Here is a 17,500-nt window from a genome sequence, read left to right on the forward strand (position 1 = left end):
AGAATGAACGAGAACGGAGAGAGGTTGGCGAGGTTCTGTGGCGACAGCGATTTGGTGATCGGTGGCTCTCTATTCAAGCGTAGAGACATTCATAAGATCACGTGGACCTCCCCGAATGCAAGGGATCAGAATCAAATCGACCATATCATCATCAATGGTAGATACAGAGGTTCGCTGATGGACACTCGAGCAATGAGAGGGGCAGACGCCAACTCGGACCATCACATGGTTATGGGAAAGGTTAGGCTGACGCTATGTAGTACAGAGAGGAAGAGTAAGGAGAGGATTTATAAATTTACTGATCCAGTGTGCGAGAAGCTGCAAGAGTTCCTGGAAACTGGATAACTATCTACGCAACACATATTCTACAAACTAATAAAGAACGCTGTGGAATTTGTTGTTTCGACAAATTCTTCTTCCTCCAGAGAAGGCCAGTTCCAATGGGATCCCGAAATTTTGGAGTTCTTAGACATCATCGAATACTATAACCACGAGGCAACAGTGCATCTTCTCCGTGGACCAGGCTTTTATAAAACAGCGGGAGAACGTAAAGCCAATAATCATAAATTCGATTGGATCACTTGGAACTGGCCCTCGCCAGGACGAACGACAAGACAAAAGCGAGGTAAGGGAAGATACACCACTGATAGTGGTATATATTGGCCATTGGTTCAAAACTTTCTAAGCATTTTAGCCGATACAAACAGTGGTATTGTGCCAATTTTCATTAATCCGGAATCTAAGCTGAAGCTGTTTGCGGTATCTCTCCAAGAGGACGGCGTTGCTCTGAAACCAGGCGAAGGTTATTGGCGCAACAGTCCCGATTGGTTTACAATTCCCCAGGGACAACCCCTCGCCAACAGCTGAGGAGTTAAAGAAATTCTCGTTAAGGAAGCACACTGCCTCTGTGTTGAAAGACTAGATGGGAAAATTGCTATTCCTGTTGGAGTTCACTTTCTTCCCAGTGAAGTTAGCGGTGAAGAACAGTTGGAGCAATCAATGAGTGCTGTCAGCTGCGTGCAAAATTGTCTTTCTTGCTTAAGGCATAGCAAAATGGCGTTTCAGGGAACTATTTTAAAAGGCCAGGGCCATTGCCAGTCAGTTTGTCAAAATTGCATCAGCCATGGGGAAGTGTGTACTGAATGCTCAGGAAGACACAAGTTTGTCCACCCCGCACTACTTGCGAGTAAAGAGTGCCTCGAGAAAGATCGAGAATGTGTTAAGATGGTTTGTTTGGCATGGGTAATGGTCAGTGAGTCGAAAAACAAAAATTTGCAGACCATTTTGACAAAGAGGCTGACTGACACCGATTCAACAACAGACTGATACAGATTTGGTAACAGCTTTCCCAGATCCTGTGCATGTAGCAAAGAATGATCGTGCATCATTTGCCAATTGGTATCGACTTGTTGACGGATACCGAGTTAACCTTGTTCTACTGCGGACAGCAAGGACGGATCCCGTACTGAAAGAGGTTCTTCTGCCGCATTTATCATTAGCTGCATGCCGTAATAGAGATCGCATAGCTGTAGACACAGTAGTCGAAATTTGCTCCCCAGAAGTAAGGAAGGGACTTCAGAGGGTAAACTGGATTGTACAGACGTTAGTCCCGGAAGTGTACCCCCTTTATGATGGCAATAAGGAAGGTGTTTTAAAAAGTCCAGTCAGTGTTTGTCCAGCATCTTGAGGGACGTTATTGGTAGCTGACAAAGAGAAAGAAAAGATTCTCTCCGCTCGCCTTCACTACCCCGTCGATGTAGTGGAGATTGTCGCTGGCCTAAGTTGCCCTGTGGCTATAACCTACAGCCATGGACTGCTTTTAATCGCCAACGTTGGAAAGCAGCAAATCGTGTGCTCTGATTTCACTGGGGACCATTTTTTGGACCCCGATAAAATGACTGTGAAGCAGCTTCGAAAAGCCCTTAAAGATCGTTACTTATTGCCACCAGGGAACAATTCAAAAAAGGGAAAATTGCAAAAAGCCCTTAGTATCTGGATGAATGCCAATCCTACAAATGACAGAGATGGACAAACCAAGCTCCACACCGTAGAAATTGTAAACCAGCCAACCATACAGGCCACGGCCGTTTCTTTTCAGAGCAAGGAACTGACAAATAATATGCTGCAGAAATGTCTGGGGAGGTTTATGAAATTTCTCTGGCAATTAATGGTTTAAAAGCCAACGCAAATGTTCTTCGCTCTATTGATCTTATAGTGGACAGTTTGTTTGGCATTGTTAGAACAAAAAGGGACTCAGAATTGTTCGTTTCCTCGTCTGCAGACAACGGGGGACTCTTCAAAGTTAACCTTGCAACAAGTTACAGTGAATGCATGTTAAGTAATGGAAGTGAAGACCTTCAAAGGATCCATGGAATATGTGCAAAGATGGATGGTACTGTAGTTATGGTTGATAGGGGTGATCGCAAGGTGAAAGAGTTCAAAGAGGATGTCAATAAAGAGACAGTTTTGGCTGGATCTGGAAGAAACGGGACCAAAGACGGCGGCGAAGCAAGCGCCAGCTAGCTTTTTTTAACCGACTGCTGTTTGCTGTGAAGAAGGTGCCGACACAGTTTATGTATTCGATACTAGCATCGGAAGACTGAAAATGATCACTAGCATACTTGCTTTGACGGCTTTTCTCGAAAATCTTTGGAAGTTCTTAACGGCATTCCAGTTGACTTCAGATGACGTTAGTGGTTTGGAAGAAGTTATCGATCTAACCCAGAGTTATTACTCTTTTCTCGAAAAAGCATCTTTGAAGGTACAGCGGATACGCAAGGACCAGATGGAACTCTGTCTTCGACAACTTTAAACTGTGTTGAAATGATCCTTCTAGGTCTCAACAGCCTTAACGAAGATGTAATCCACCTCAATCCAGAGTACTTGAAGGACATCGAAATTCGAAGTTTACTGACACTTTTTGAAGAAAACTTAACAGTGCTAGATTTTTGCCAGCGTTTTCCAAGATGCAAAAAATGAATTGCTCAAATGAGTAACGAAGAATCCATTTAACTATTTTACTAAACCAAAGGCTTCCTACTATTTGCAGCCCTCGATGAAAGATATTCTCATCCAGTTTTCGGAGTTAGCGAAACTACCAAAACCCGGTAAGGGTTGCTTAGCAACAAAGCAGATCGCTGAGCTTCTACAGTGGGTATCAATCCATGTAAACGCGACAAGAAATTTCTTAACCAAAGACAAGCCTGGAACACTACCCTTAAACGTGTACGAAGCCTTGCCTGCCAAGAAGAAGACTGTAGACTTCAATGCGCTACAGCACAGGTGAAAACAAGGAGAGGGAACATTCTGGCAAAGACAGAGAAATTCTGCATACCCAAGAAACATATTTGTTGTATCCACAGATCTGTAGACCAACGAAGAAGAAGAAGCTCGTTGTGAAACTTCTTGAAGACCTGCCAGGTGACGACCATATTGCACATGTTTGAACAGAGTGGTACACACAGCACTTGGCCGACCCCCTTCTGTTTACAACCACTGAGAAAGAACACATAGTTTCCAAAGATGGCATGAAGGGAACTGTAAATGTTAAGTAGATTGCAGATGACACTATCGAGACTGAAGAGAACGATTACTACCTTTTTTTTAGCGTCGTTGCACGCATCGGAAGACAACGGTTCTCCCTTTTAAAGAACCGGAACTTGACGCTGATGATGATTTGAATGAAAGAGAGGACAAAACTGATAAGCAATCCAACAGACCCAACAAAAGCAGGGGAACGGCAGCAACGGCAAGCGCCTTTGTATTTTATTAAACGATTAAGGCAAAATCGCACCTCAACTTATTTTTTTACTTAGGACCAGAAAAAGTTTCTGCGCATAAGACAACAGATGACAAAATTTCTAGGAACATTTTATAACCATCGATCTGGTTAAACAAGATGGCGTGGTTTACAAGATTCCCTATGGCGCAGTCTACATCGCTGACATCGAGGAAACAGGGAGATTTATGCATAAGAGAATCAAAGACATGACTCGCCCGTGACCAGACCCCAGCAGACCGACCACTATTGGTTTTGGGATGAGGTAAAGTTTATTGATCGAGACCCTCACTGTGAACATTACAGCAACCTCTTTCTTGACCTCTTTTAACCATTCAGCTATGGGCCTCTCAAGAAAACCAACGAACCTCAACTATCATGAACTACGAGGATTAACATTCCCTATCCATAGCCAACCATCTTTCTATTCAACCTGACATGTGACCTTCTTGTGATCTGTTATCGTGAGAAAGTAATGACGGTTCGAGCCACTGTGGATTAACTGACTGAGAATTTGTAATTAAATGCATAGTGAATGATGCATGTCTGTTTCTTATAAGCGGATTGCTAAAAAGGTAAGACAACCAAATATGTGCATGTTTCACTAAATACTCATTTCAGGTATACAGTATACAATGCGTCCATTAATTTTGGATATTTTGGCGAATTTTTTTCGGGTATACTGGTGTACCACTCCCCCCCCCCCCCCCCCCTCCAGGAATATGGTTCCTGTTTATTCAGTTTGAGGTTAAAGCGTTCACACATTTAAAACTACAGACAGGTACTTACCTGTGTTTGTGTTGTCTTTTGACATGATTTGCTTATTGGAGATCTGTCAGAAGAGCATAGCAATATATGTAAACCATATCGCGAGAGGATATTTAACTGTCTAGAATTTTAATGTTCGTACGAGGTATTTGTTTTTCTCAAAGAATAGGACGAAGTTGCAAAGGTTTGCCAAAACTGTCTTCCCCCAGTCACTATAAGGGCATGAGATCCAAGCTAACTTGATTTTGATCCCTTAAACATTTATGCCTGTATAATTTACAAGTTTTCACATGTTTTAAAATAGTATCTACAAATACCACAAATGTATACTAAGATGATTTAAGAATGATGTGAGTTTAGGCTTTCATTAGCCAACAAATCAGCTGAGACCCTTTTCTTCTTCTAATCTGAACTTTAAATTAGTTGATTTTTTAGAAGCTTCCAGTCTTTCCAGTGTCATTGGCTCAACAATAAGATCTTCAAGTTTCTTAACCCTACTAAGTGCAACATACATCATACCCGATGTTTTCTCTGACGTTCCAAGATCAACCCAGGCTTAGTTTCTTTGGAGTCATTCCTTGTCTTTTATGAATAGTCATTGCCCGTGATGCTAACCTTAATGGCAACTGTTGTCTTTCACATCTTTGCCCTACGTTTTGTGAAACCTGTGTCACTGGGGAAATTGGAACACATCTAGGAAATTTTGCAGATGCCGAAGGCCCACTATAATCTTCATCAAACTGGACAAGAACACAAATTGGCAGGGTAGGAGGAGCTTGATCTTTAGCATAAACGAAATCTATTACAGTTCCTAGTGCCCCATTCCAAAGGCCAACTTTCGTGCATATGTTCATAGTGAGCGTAACTGTCGCACCTTTGGTCAAGTATATGACAGGTTCTAGGCCTCCCATCTCATCAGAACTAAGTGTTTGAGCACCACTCGAGTGACGTGCTTTAATTGTTCCTATTGGCTAATTTTATTGACTTCGTAGCTTGGTTATGTTGATTTCCGCTACTTTAGACTTGAGATACATGTAGTAAAGCTTTATTGATGATGATATAAATTCATCAATATTTGTTACATTTTCAGGAGTTCTAGTTAGTAATGTATGCCAGCCAGCTAATGTTGATTTACCATTACGTGCTCTGAGAAGAAGTTCTCTGAAAAGGCCTTGATCATTGCTGTCTCCATCAACGCTATGATTAACTGTTAATGTGACAACTTGTTTGAACTCTTTCTACATCAGGTGACTTTGCTTATCCGTGTTTGGCATAGTATGAAAGAGTGGTCTTTTATTTTTCGCAACGTAAAACAAAACTTCTCTTCACTCGCCGAAGGTTACACATGAAAAAGGTACAACAGAATAAGCTATTTAAACTTAAATTGAAACGAAAAACAATAGTTTGAATAACAAAAGAAAAATACTTTCACCCAATGGGAAGCTTAATTAAATATTCCTGTGAAGAGGTGTCAGTGTGCATACATTAAAAATTAGCAATCGTCAAACGTTCCTTTTTTCTTTTCTTTTTTTTTTTACAATAACAACACTCCCACTCTTGACGTTGCTTATTTGACAGTTTTCATTCCTAGTTGGATGACAAGCTTCTCGAAGGGATGCTTAAGTAACAGCTTCGTCAGAATGTCCGCAATCATCTCATCAGTGGCTACGTCTTTTAAAATAATCGCTCCGTCTTGCACTTCTTCGCGAACGAAATGATAGCGTATATCAATGTGCTTGGTCCTAGCATGACCCACAGGATTCTTTGCCATTGCAATAGCTCCTTGGTTGTCTTCATTGATTACAACGGGTTCTGCAAGAGGTTTTCCTACATCTGTGAGTAACCTTCGAAGCCAAATTGCTTCCTGAGTGGCCGTACTAAGGGCTACATACTCAGCTTCTGCTGTCAACAGCGCAACGGTGGCCTGTTTCTTGCTCAGCCAGCTCACTGCTCTCTTAGCCAATAAAAACACGTTTCCTGAAGTGGAGTGACGGTCATCCACATCACCCGCCCAATCAGCATCTGAGTAACCAATCAAGTTTCCATCAGCACACTTCTTGTAACTCAGGCCAAGGTATACAGTTCCTTTCAGATATCTGAGAATCCGTTTTGCAGCAGTTAAGTGACTTTGTGTAGGATTTGCACAAAACTTCGACACAACTCCCACTGCTTGGGCGATGTCCGGACGAGTTGTGATTGCAGCATAAAGTAAGCTCCCAACGATGGACTGGTACGAGATCGTATCGACTGGTCTGCTAACACCATCATCCTTTTGCAGTTTGACGTTCAAATCAGCAGGTGTGGACACCGTTTTCGCTTCTGTTTGCCCAAACGTCTTGAGCATCTTTTCGATGTATTGCCCTTGATGAAGATAGACTTGCTTTCTTTCCTTGTCTTGAACGATACAAATTCCCACATAGTAATGCAGCTCCCCCATATCTTTCATCTTAAACTGCAAGTTTAAGCTGTCCTTAAGTTGCATCTCGAAAATGTTTTCCGCTAGTATCATAAGATCATCGACGTGGATTGCGATGATTGTGAGCGTATCCTTCTTTCTGATGAACACACAGGGATCTGCTGTGGTTTGAGTAAAACCAACCTTTTCAACACTTTCCCTGAAAGCTTTATTCCAACACCGGGACGACTGCTTTAATCCATATAGCGACTTCTCTATCTTGCATACCAGATGCTCTTCTCCGGGTTTCACATATCCTTCCGGTTGCTGCGTGTAAATTTCTTCATTGAGTTTGCCATTAAGAAAAGCTGTCTTAACGTCCATCTGATGAATCAGGAGATCATGCTGGACTGCAAACGCAAGCAAAAAACGGATTGAAGAGAAACGAACTACAGGCGAAAAAATTTCATCATAATCAATCCCATGTTTCTGCGCGTAACCCTTGGCTACTAGGCGTGCTTTAAAACGTTCCACTCTACCGTCTACATCATGCTTCAGCTTAAACACCCATTTGCATCCTATAGCTTTCCGACCCGGGGGTAATTCAACCAACTTCCATGTCTTGTTCTCAATCAGAGAATTGTACTCTGCGTCCGTAGCTACTTTCCACTCTGCAGCATGATCACTCGACTTTGCTTCTTGTATGGTTGAAGGCTCATCTACCTCACTTAGATGATAGGCAACATGGTGCACGCGGTCGGTTGCGGCGTCTGCATATTTTCATAACCATATCTGACAGGTGTTTTATGTGTTCTCTCAGATCTTCGGGGTTCTTGCTGTTCTTCTTTCTCTTATCTCCTAATTTCTGCTTCTTCTTCTTCTTCTTCTTCGTCTTTTGCAATGGTGTCCGCATTCTGCTTCACCTGCGTGCTCTTTGGGTCTGGCTCTGTAGTCGTGGCTGAATTCTGGCCGAAATCACTCTCGTTAAACTCAACATCTCTCCGGATATAGAGCTTTTGGTTCGTCTCATCAAAAAGACGATTTCCCTTTGACGTCAAGCTGTAGCCCACGAAACGCATCCTTTTTGACTTCGTATCCAGCTTTCGCCGTTCGCAATCTGGCACGTGAGCGTAGGCCATACATCCAAATACTCGAAAGTGGTTCACATCCGGTTTCCTCCCATACCACCGCTCATAAGGAGTTTCTCTTTCTTTTAGGGTCGTTGTGGGAAGCCGATTTCTCACATACGCAGCTGCAGAGATAGCTTCGGCCCAAAAAATGTTCGATAATCCTGCATGAGCAATCATTGAGCGTGCTGACTCAACCAAAGCTCGATTCATTCGTTCTGATACACCATTTTGTTGGGGTGAGTGTGGCACTGTCAACTCGTGTCTAATTCCTCTCTCCTTCAGATAGTTTTGAAATGCAGATGACAAATACTCGCCACCATTGTCAGTCCGCAAAGTTCCTATCGCTCTGCCGGCATCGCTGGTAGTTGTGGCCTCAAACTCTTTAAATTTGTCAAACACTTCTGATTTGTGTTTCATAAAGTATACAGCGCAGCACCGAGTGTAATCATCGATAAATGTGACAAAATACTTTGCTCCTCCAATCGACTGTGTTTGCATTGGACCACACACGTCACTATGCACCAGCTGTAGTTTACGCGTCGACCAAATCTTTCCCACTGTGGGAAACGGTTTCGACACATCTTTCCTGCCAAACATCCTTCGCAAAATGGCAATTCAGTAATTCTCTCGATGTCAAACCCTTGCACACATTCATTCTGAACACACTTCTTGAGGCGTGACTCGTGCACGTGCCCGAGACGTTGATGCCAGAAGTCGCTACGAGATTGCGCAACTGAGGCATACCCAGAAGAGACAACTTGGCAATCTAGTTGATAGAGTTTATCAGCCAGTGACCCCTTTCCACGAAGCTTTCCATTCTCATCCCAGATACAACATTTATTAGGGCCAAATTTGACAGCATTACCCTTAGCAACTGCAGCTCGTACAGAAAACAGATTGCAGGTGAGTTTAGGCACATACAGCACGTCATGCAAGACAGCTTTCTTAGCCTCAGTTCCTGGAAACAGCATATTCATTTGAACGCGTCCAGATCCCAATGCTTTCACAACACGACCGTCTCCTAGAGCAACGTTTTCAGGGTCTTCAAATTCCTGGAAATTAATCAAAACGTGCTTCTCTTTTGTCATATGACTTGATGCACGTGAGTCGATCAGCCATGGATAGCATTCTTTATCCGCAGACTTAACGTTTCCAGCAAACGCCATGAAAGCTGCAGCATAAACATCTTCACCATCGACGTCAGAATTTTCCTGTCGGCTCTTCTTACTCTCGGCTATTTTTGCTTTGTGCCATTTACGCTTCCTGGGACAATAACGCTGAATATGACCGACATCACCACATCCAAAACATGTGAGTAAATCGTTTGGACAGTAACGGTGAATGTGACCCACATTACCACATCCATAACATGTCGGTCGGTCCCGTGACGTATTTCTCTTTAAGGCCCCCATCAGTGCTCACTCAGCTCCATTCAAATCACCGGATAGCTCTAACTGCTTCATTTCCTCGTGTATGAGTGCTTGCTGAACATAATCCAGGCTAACACCATCCATTCTAGCTTCAATGGCGGTGACAAGGGAAGCAAAACTCCTCGGTAAACTTCCTAACAAAGTGACAACTTGATCCTCTTCAGAAATAGGTGCTGCAATTGCCGCAAGTTTATCAGCAATATCCTTCATGTGCTTTAAATGTTGATCAACCGATGTACCTTCTTTCATTTCAGAGCGAAAATACTGCTTTTTCAGAAGCAATTTGTTCGCGAGGGTCTCTCGCTCGAAGTGGTTTTTCAAGGCATCTCATGCTTGTTTAGGTTCTTCGCACGAGGTGACCAAGTAAAGCTGAACACTGTCAATCGCCAATACAATTGTCGAGAACGCTTTGTGTAACCGCGACTGGAAAAGTGCAGCCGCCGCTGCTGTCGCTTCGCTTGCTAGGACTTCTGAACCATCCACAAGACTCCATAATTCATTCGCCATAAGTAAATGTTTCATCTGGAATTTCCAAGTGTTCCAGTTACTCCCGTTAAGTTTCTCGATCGACCATTTCTCCTCCATGACTCATCCAAACAGCAAACTTGAAATCGAAGTGGTCATAAATTCAAAAACCTACTCGTAAATCCAAAAAGCACAAAAGTTGTTCAGCTCAACCACAACTCATCTCAATCAGTTGACAACATCGTCCTGGGCCCATAACCTTTTCTTTTTCGCAACGTAAAACAAAACTTCTCTTCACTCGCCGAAGGTTACACATGAAAAAGATACAACAGAATAAGCTATTTAAACTTAAATTGAAACGAAAAACAATAGTTTGAATAACAAAAGAAAAACACTATCACCCAATGGGAAGCTTAATTAAATATTCCTGTGAAGAGGTGTCAGTGTGCATACACTAAAATTAGCAACCGTCAAACGTTCTTTTTTTTTCTTTTCTTTTTTTTTTTTACAATAACAACATGGTTTGTCACCAATAGGGGATAACTGTGCTATATCACCAACAAGAATAACAGAAAGACTACCAAAAGTTTTGTCTGCTTGGCCTGTTGCTTGCCTGCATCTACAATCAATACATCCCAGTAAATTCTGGCCAACAAAAGAATATTCAGCAATAATAATATACCTAACATTTTCAAGATTATTTTGAAGCTGTTGCAAAGCTATTCCTTTTAATTCTGAAAGCCTTTTGGTACCAATTGGCAATTTCAGAAAGGAATGCAAGGTTATGCCATTTACATTATAAGATGCCTTTCCAGTATTAAGCTAGTACCTGCTTTTTCCTGAACCTGCAATCCCTTTGATAAGATGTATTGGCTTTTCATCGCCAATGTCAAAGTGATTAAATATTATGTTGCATGCCAGACTGTGATTTTCACCGAAACTGGAAATATCTATTACCTGTGAAGTCATTTTCCACTGCGGATCATTCATGGTTTTTTGATTGTTTAGTAACCATAATGCCATTGAATTTAGTTCATTTTCTTCAAAGTGCTCACGAATATTGTGACAATATCCTTCAGGGACTAAGACATGACCTTCTTCATTATTTCTAGGAATGGCCTGAAGATTCAATATTGACTCCATCAACATCCATTCTTCCTTTTCTTTTTCAACATTGGCTTCTGCCTCCAAATCTTTATTTTGTAGCTTTACAGACGCGTTTAAGTTATGTAATTCAATTTCCCAGCCAGGAACTAAAGCCCTACCACAGTCACTGCAGAGGAAATTCACTCGGACATGTTTTGTAAGTGTCATCACATTGTTCAAGATCATATTATTCCACGCATTATCTGGTGTGTGCTCCCAGGGTTTATACTTCAGCAACTGGTGTTCACAAAACAAAACCCATAATTTTCATTTTGTGGATTAGATGAATAATTTGGATATGTTTTGACTATTACAGGTCGTCTTTCTAGTTTTGATCCCTTTTGATGAAAGGTAGAAGTAATTTGCAAAAAGTTGTATTCTAATATTTCAGGAATTGACCGTACAATTATATTTGTCAAGCATGGATGGGATAGTACAAAATTCCGCATTTCTTGTCATTTGAATTCTTCGTGAGCCATCAAGAGATGCAGTAACAACTTCATGGGTTGCGATAACACAATAAGTGGTGCATTACCTCTTGTATGGAATAGTCCCTTTGTCCAACAGTTTTGATCATAATCTGCTTAACACCACTTAGCATGTCACTTGTGTCAGAAACTTTCTGCATAACATTGGTGAATGCACTATTGACAAATGAAGAGGCCTTTTCTTAGATGTGTACTTAACAAGATATTCCAAACAAGCATGGTAGTGTCAGAACAATTTGTATATCACAATTTGCTCTCTATCGTTGTAGTTGCAGTGGTTGGTGCCGGTTTAATCTGGAGTGATTCCGCTTGGTGATAATGGTAGCTTTGTACCTTGGTTGGCCAGATTTTGCATTTCCAGGTTCAAAACCTACTCTTGTTTTTGTACAGGTCTCAAAAGGAAAATGAAAGCTGCAACATAATTCAGATTTATCATTTTGTTTCAGGCAATACTCAGTACTGCAAGTTGTATGTCTCTCAACTAAATTCAGTAGATTGACATAGTCCTCTTCCATTTGATTGTCTTTCAAAGAGAGGTATGGCATCTGACAGGATTCCATGTGCTCAATAAAAAGTCAACATATTGACAAACAACAGACTCTGCTTTTTTTCCTTGAATTTCCTTGTTGTGTAATTCTTGAAGTTCTTCCTTTGACAGGTTATTATTGTGTTCATTCATATGTTTTGTAGCCCAAAATCCTTGTAAGGCCACTTCAGTAAGTATACAAAGCCCTGGATCATTTTGCAATCTAGCCACTCCATGACAATGAATTTAACCTCTCTGAACTGCATATTCATACCTGTACCAATGCCAAGAGGATGCCAATGACTCTTTCAACCAGTACTTCACAAAACGATCAGTTCTCTCATTAAAAATCCAGTCTAAAATGTGTGGATTCTGTAGAACATGTTGCTGCCTGATATCTGGCAGAATGTTGCCAGATTCAGAATCACCAATGAGATTATGAAATTCAAGCCAAAGATACTCAGCACATGACAAAGTGAAAAGAATTGTTGGTGGTCCTACTTGAGCAATGGTGGCCCTTAAGTGCTCTTTTGCTTTGTACCAATAGCTGCTGCTACCACTCACATTTTTAGCACAATGCATAAGCTTAGACATAAATATAGTATAAATTATGTATTCGATTGAAGCATTTGTTGAAGCTGTTCTGTGGTTAATCTGGCTTCGCCAGGGTTTTGTTTTAAAAAAATGCTACCCTGACTAAGTAGTCTATGCCTTTGAATCATATTAAATGCAAACCTGTATCTCCATTCACCATTAATATATTCTGATCTAATTTAGGTGCTTTATTTTTTCTCCAAGGGTTGCTTCGCGTATTGTAGCAGCATTAATTGGGTCTCCTTTAGAATATGGAAATAAGGTGGGAAAAGCCATTGCTGCTAATAGTTCCATTTTAAACTCATTAAAGGGATTAGTATTTCTATCTGGCCAATTAAATTTATGCTGTTGTAGTAAATCATCTGTGATCATCTGTCTGTGGCTTTAACACTACAGGATTGAGGACTGTGCTACTTAATACTTAGCCTGCGTAGCAAGCGTTCCTGTTCGACAGAAGAGCTTCGGAGACCCCCTATTTTTGAAAAACCCGTTCGCCCACGAACGGGGGCTTCTGATTGGTGCGGCACAGTCACCATGATTGACAGGTGACAAATTTTCGAGCAAAATATTTATTGTTAGTTCTAGCGTGACAAAGACAATGGTGGAGGATGTGGAAGGTTTTGAATCGTGTGTTGAAGCTGAGCGAATGGGGTCTTGGTTTTACATTGAAAAGGAAACAAGAACTGTCAATGCGCCATCTCTTTAACTGTGTAGATGTAATGGCCGTTTTGCCAACAGGATTCGGAAAAAGCTTAATTTTTCAGATGTTTGTCGGAATACACAAACATTCCTTTCTAGGCAATCCGGGAATATCAAAGCTGTCAGATGAAGAGGCAACGCTGTGCATGTGTGAAGGAAAATTAACTGCTTCGGAATGTTTCAAGAGTTTACAATCTTTTCAGAAAAATAAATCACCAGGAAACGATGGTCTTACGATCGAATTTTATACTGCTTTTTGGGATGTAGTAGGTGACCTCCTTGTGGATAGCCTTAACTGTTCATGTGATTATGGTGAATTGTCGAATTCGCAAAAACAAGCTATCATAACTCTTTCGGAAAAAAAAAAAAAGAGAAGGACAAGAGAAAAATTAGCAATTGGAGGCCAATATCGCTGATCAATGTTGATGCCAAAATAGTATCTAAGGCGATTCCTTTAAGATTACAAATTATCTTGCCTAGTATTATTCATTACAATCGGACTGCCTAGGTCAAAGGAAGAACTGTATTTGATGCGATACGCACAATTGACGATGTATTGGAGTACACTGAAAGACATAAAATTGACGGTCGTATGGTCGCCGTTGATTTCCAGAAAGCCTTTGACTCGGGGAATAGGAATTTTTTGTATGAGACACTCTCCACCTTTTGCTTTGGTCCTTCCTTTATTCAGTGGGTTCGTACTTTTTACCAGAATATTTCAAGTTAATTGTGTTGTTAATAACGGATTTGCTAGTGGTCATTTTCCGATTCAAAGAGGCGTTAGGCAGGGTGATCCACTTTTGCCATACCTTTTTATTACAGTTTTAGAAGTTTTAGCCATAAAAATACGTGGGGATGCAAGTATTCGAGGTGTTAATGTAGATGGCAACGACATCAAATTGCATATATTTGCAGATGATTTAACAGGATTTGTGAGAAATGAGCAATCATTCAATAGATTTCGTGATAGAACTGAAGAATTTGGGGATTGTTCAGGCCTCCGCATTAATTACGATAAGACGGAGATATTTTTTTCTTGGGAATCAACTTCCAAAACATGTGAATGATGAAATAAGTTAAGAGGGCGGTGAAAATCCTGGGCGTGCATTTCACGTATGATGTTGCCCTTAGGCAAAAGCTTAATTTCGATGAAACCATGCACTCTATCAAAGAAAACCTTAAGTTGGGGAGGTGGAGAAACCTTACTGTTATCGGCAGAATTCAAATTGTTAAAACCTTTGTAATTCCAATAATTATGTACCGTGCTGGCTTAATTAGTTTAGACAAAGAAGTGAAATTTCGCTTGTGCCTGCAAGTCGATACGAGTTCATTACGTTTGTTGAGCGTTGCCATGTCCGGTTTATATAGAATATAGAATTTCTCGGTACTACATAGCTTACATCGTTTAGTAAGGTTACTATAAGATTTGGCCTTGGCTAGAATTTTCCAGGAGATTGCGAAGTCTTTCTTTTGATCTTTTAGCTGCCATAGATGTTTGCCAAGTTCGGTGTCATTCTTTTTACTTTCGTTTTTGAATGACATTTGGTGGTTTCGCCATCTCGGCTTGAACTCAGTGGCGGTGAGGCCGACGTACATCTCTGTGCTTTCGGCGGTCGTGATGGTGGCTTGATACACTACTTCCTTGACTAAGCATTGTCCTTTCAAAGGGCATTTGTCTGGTATTCTGCAGTTGCAGAGTTTGGAGGGTGTTTGTTGTGGAGGTGGTATGTTCTGGCTTAGGATGGTTTGGTTGTGTCCATCGATGATCTGTTTTATGTTTGGTGAACAACTATAACTTAGCTTAAGATTGTTTTTGTTAAACAGTTTTCTTAATTTATGGTTCGGTGGGAAGCACCTCTCGATCAAATTTCGAAATTCTCTTCCTATGTTGGTTTGAACATTTTTACTAACTGGTGGGTTGAACCAATCACTGAGAAGATTGTTTCTTCCACTTTGTTAGCAGCTTCACCTCCCTTAAATATATTTCCATTCACAGTGTACATGTGGGCTTCCTTGTTTGAGATGGCATAGGGATTGAAACTTCCGTTAGAAGGATAAGATATCCGTCTCATTAAATATTTCCCCCTGTATCTAAAGAAGGTAACAGAGACATTTTGATATACACAACTAAAAGAACAGGCCAAATTACACAGTCACTGATTCATTACTAAGGTTACCCTTACTAAACGACTGGCATGTGCGATACTGGTTGGCCAAGAATAACACCATATACAATAGCGGAGTGAGCATCATAGTTATCTGCGTTCGATCCACCATCAAGATTAATTGTCTTTCTCTAAGAGTGAAGTAAAATTCAGACCCCACCGTTAGCGTTATAATCCGTCAGTTATCTTTTAAAAATCATCTACTACTGAATGTCAAAAAATGAAAACTTTTTATTGTAATTGACAACTACAAGAGTATACTGCCTTCAAGTACAGTTGAGTCTGAGACTGAGCGTCTTTGCTTAGTTAGCTAACAGCCCATACACATCTGCGCACGTTTTCCCCGCGTTATCGCTCTCGGTGAAGCCTGTCAAATCCTCTCCATACCACAGACGCAGCTCGTTGTTGGCATGTACGCAATGAGGTTTCTTGCTTTCACAGAAGACAAGGACGGAGGAGGAAGAATCATAACCTCCTAGACCGTAGGTTCCTACGCCGCCAACTTTTGATGCTTCTGGGGCTAAGGTCTTGTTGTTGCTGTCAGTCAAGATCGTAAAAAGGGTTGGTGAATTCGGTGCACATCCCCAGTAACTGCCACTGTAATCGCGTCTACACGTCACCTTTCCCGAGCGGTGGACGATCATGAATTGGCTTACAAAGACGTTTCGATTGATGGTGAACCGACCAAATTGGTCTCCCTTGGCACCGAAGCAGACTGGCGAATTATTCAACTTCACCCACTGAGGACAGTTCTTAGAAGACGCTTGGCTTGGAAAAGGAAAACCCAATAGGAATAACAATAGGAACTTGAACAACATGGCTTCAGAATCTTGAACAGGAGAACAAGTAGAAAGGATGTTAGTACAAAGCTTGAACGGTGGGAGTGCATAGAACTTCACCTTCTCACCAACATTGTGAATACTACATTCAAGAATTTGGGAAGCCAATTAATAGACCTTTTTTCACGGTTTCTGACGCCATCTGAATGTATGGGATTTTCGCCGAATTCAAATTTCTAAAATTCTGCTGCAGAAAGGCAGATTTCACAAATTCATTCAAAAATCTAGCACAAAAAGTAAACGTCTGTTTGGGACAAAACAGTTTTCCTGCAGTTCAAGAAATACCCTACCTTGATGTGGGGGACGAATAAATTGCTCCAGCTATTCAGATCCTGAGTGTAGCGGGTGCAATGGGTTTTACTGTTAAACTGACGTCGAGATGAGATTGAGCATTGACTTATCATCACCAGCTTAACAGTCACTGGACAGGAGCGACTAAATAGGGAAAACTCGTATTTTCTCGCTAAGCGGAAGAAAGTGACACTTGTCAGGGGAATGCTTTGAATGTAAATTTCTGCCGAACAGTCTCAAAGAAAATTGAGTTTGCTAACCTGAAGGGATACGATTTATTACTGGCCTCCGAAGTGATAGCAGGAGACAAACCATTGTTTCTGAGAGCGGTCTATGAACTGGAAGGGGTCCAGTGTTTGATGAGATACTTGTATCAAAATAATTACTTCGATTTACTACAACTACTGTAAAAACTAATTTTTAAAATGACTTCCGCCCTTAAGTGCAAGCGCATCAGATTGAATAAACTGATCTAAGCTTCTTTGCTGTCACTCACTGGGAGACAAAAAATGTCGTACATTGAGTGACAGGCGCTTCAGGCAATTTAGTTTCTTGAAAAATTCCGTTCCTGCGACGTTGTCGGTGTTAGAAGCTGCGTAGACGTTCCTCACGTCTTCTATATATATATTTGCAATTGCTGTCTTTTCCCAACACACAGTCAATCTATGCTTCAGAATTAACATCTGAACTTTTCCAAAAACTTATGCATTATCCATTTGCTAAGAATGGACGTGAAGACAGATATTTTCTAATAGATCGTTTTCACTGTCACGCAATAAAAAAATA

At 41.1% G+C, this 17,500-nt stretch overlaps 1 protein-coding gene and 2 pseudogenes across 3 annotated transcripts in view; 1 reads left to right on the forward strand and 2 right to left on the reverse strand.

Annotated features, from left to right (window-relative positions):
* LOC138005946 (craniofacial development protein 2-like) overlaps positions 1–345 on the forward strand; it is a 572-nt pseudogene extending 227 nt beyond the window's left edge.
* Positions 346–4,925: 4,580 nt separating this feature from the next.
* On the reverse strand, positions 4,926–13,029 carry LOC138005947 (uncharacterized; annotated as a pseudogene).
* A 2,772-nt stretch (positions 13,030–15,801) lies between these two features.
* Positions 15,802–17,500, reverse strand: part of LOC138008238 (uncharacterized) — a 2,867-nt gene continuing 1,168 nt past the window's right edge. For 2 of the 3 annotated variants that reach the window (XM_068855500.1, XM_068855503.1), the window contains exon 2: positions 15,802–16,413. In XM_068855500.1, coding sequence (XP_068711601.1) covers positions 15,887–16,413 — 527 coding nt within the window. In that variant the 3' untranslated portion in view covers positions 15,802–15,886. Of the gene's footprint in view, positions 16,414–16,713; positions 16,865–17,500 lie in introns of those variants that run through there. The other variant, XM_068855501.1, reaches the window with a different exon arrangement.

Source organism: Montipora foliosa, chromosome 6 (genome assembly GCF_036669935.1).
Source record: "Montipora foliosa isolate CH-2021 chromosome 6, ASM3666993v2, whole genome shotgun sequence".
In the NCBI taxonomy this organism is placed as follows: domain Eukaryota; kingdom Metazoa; phylum Cnidaria; class Anthozoa; order Scleractinia; family Acroporidae; genus Montipora; species Montipora foliosa.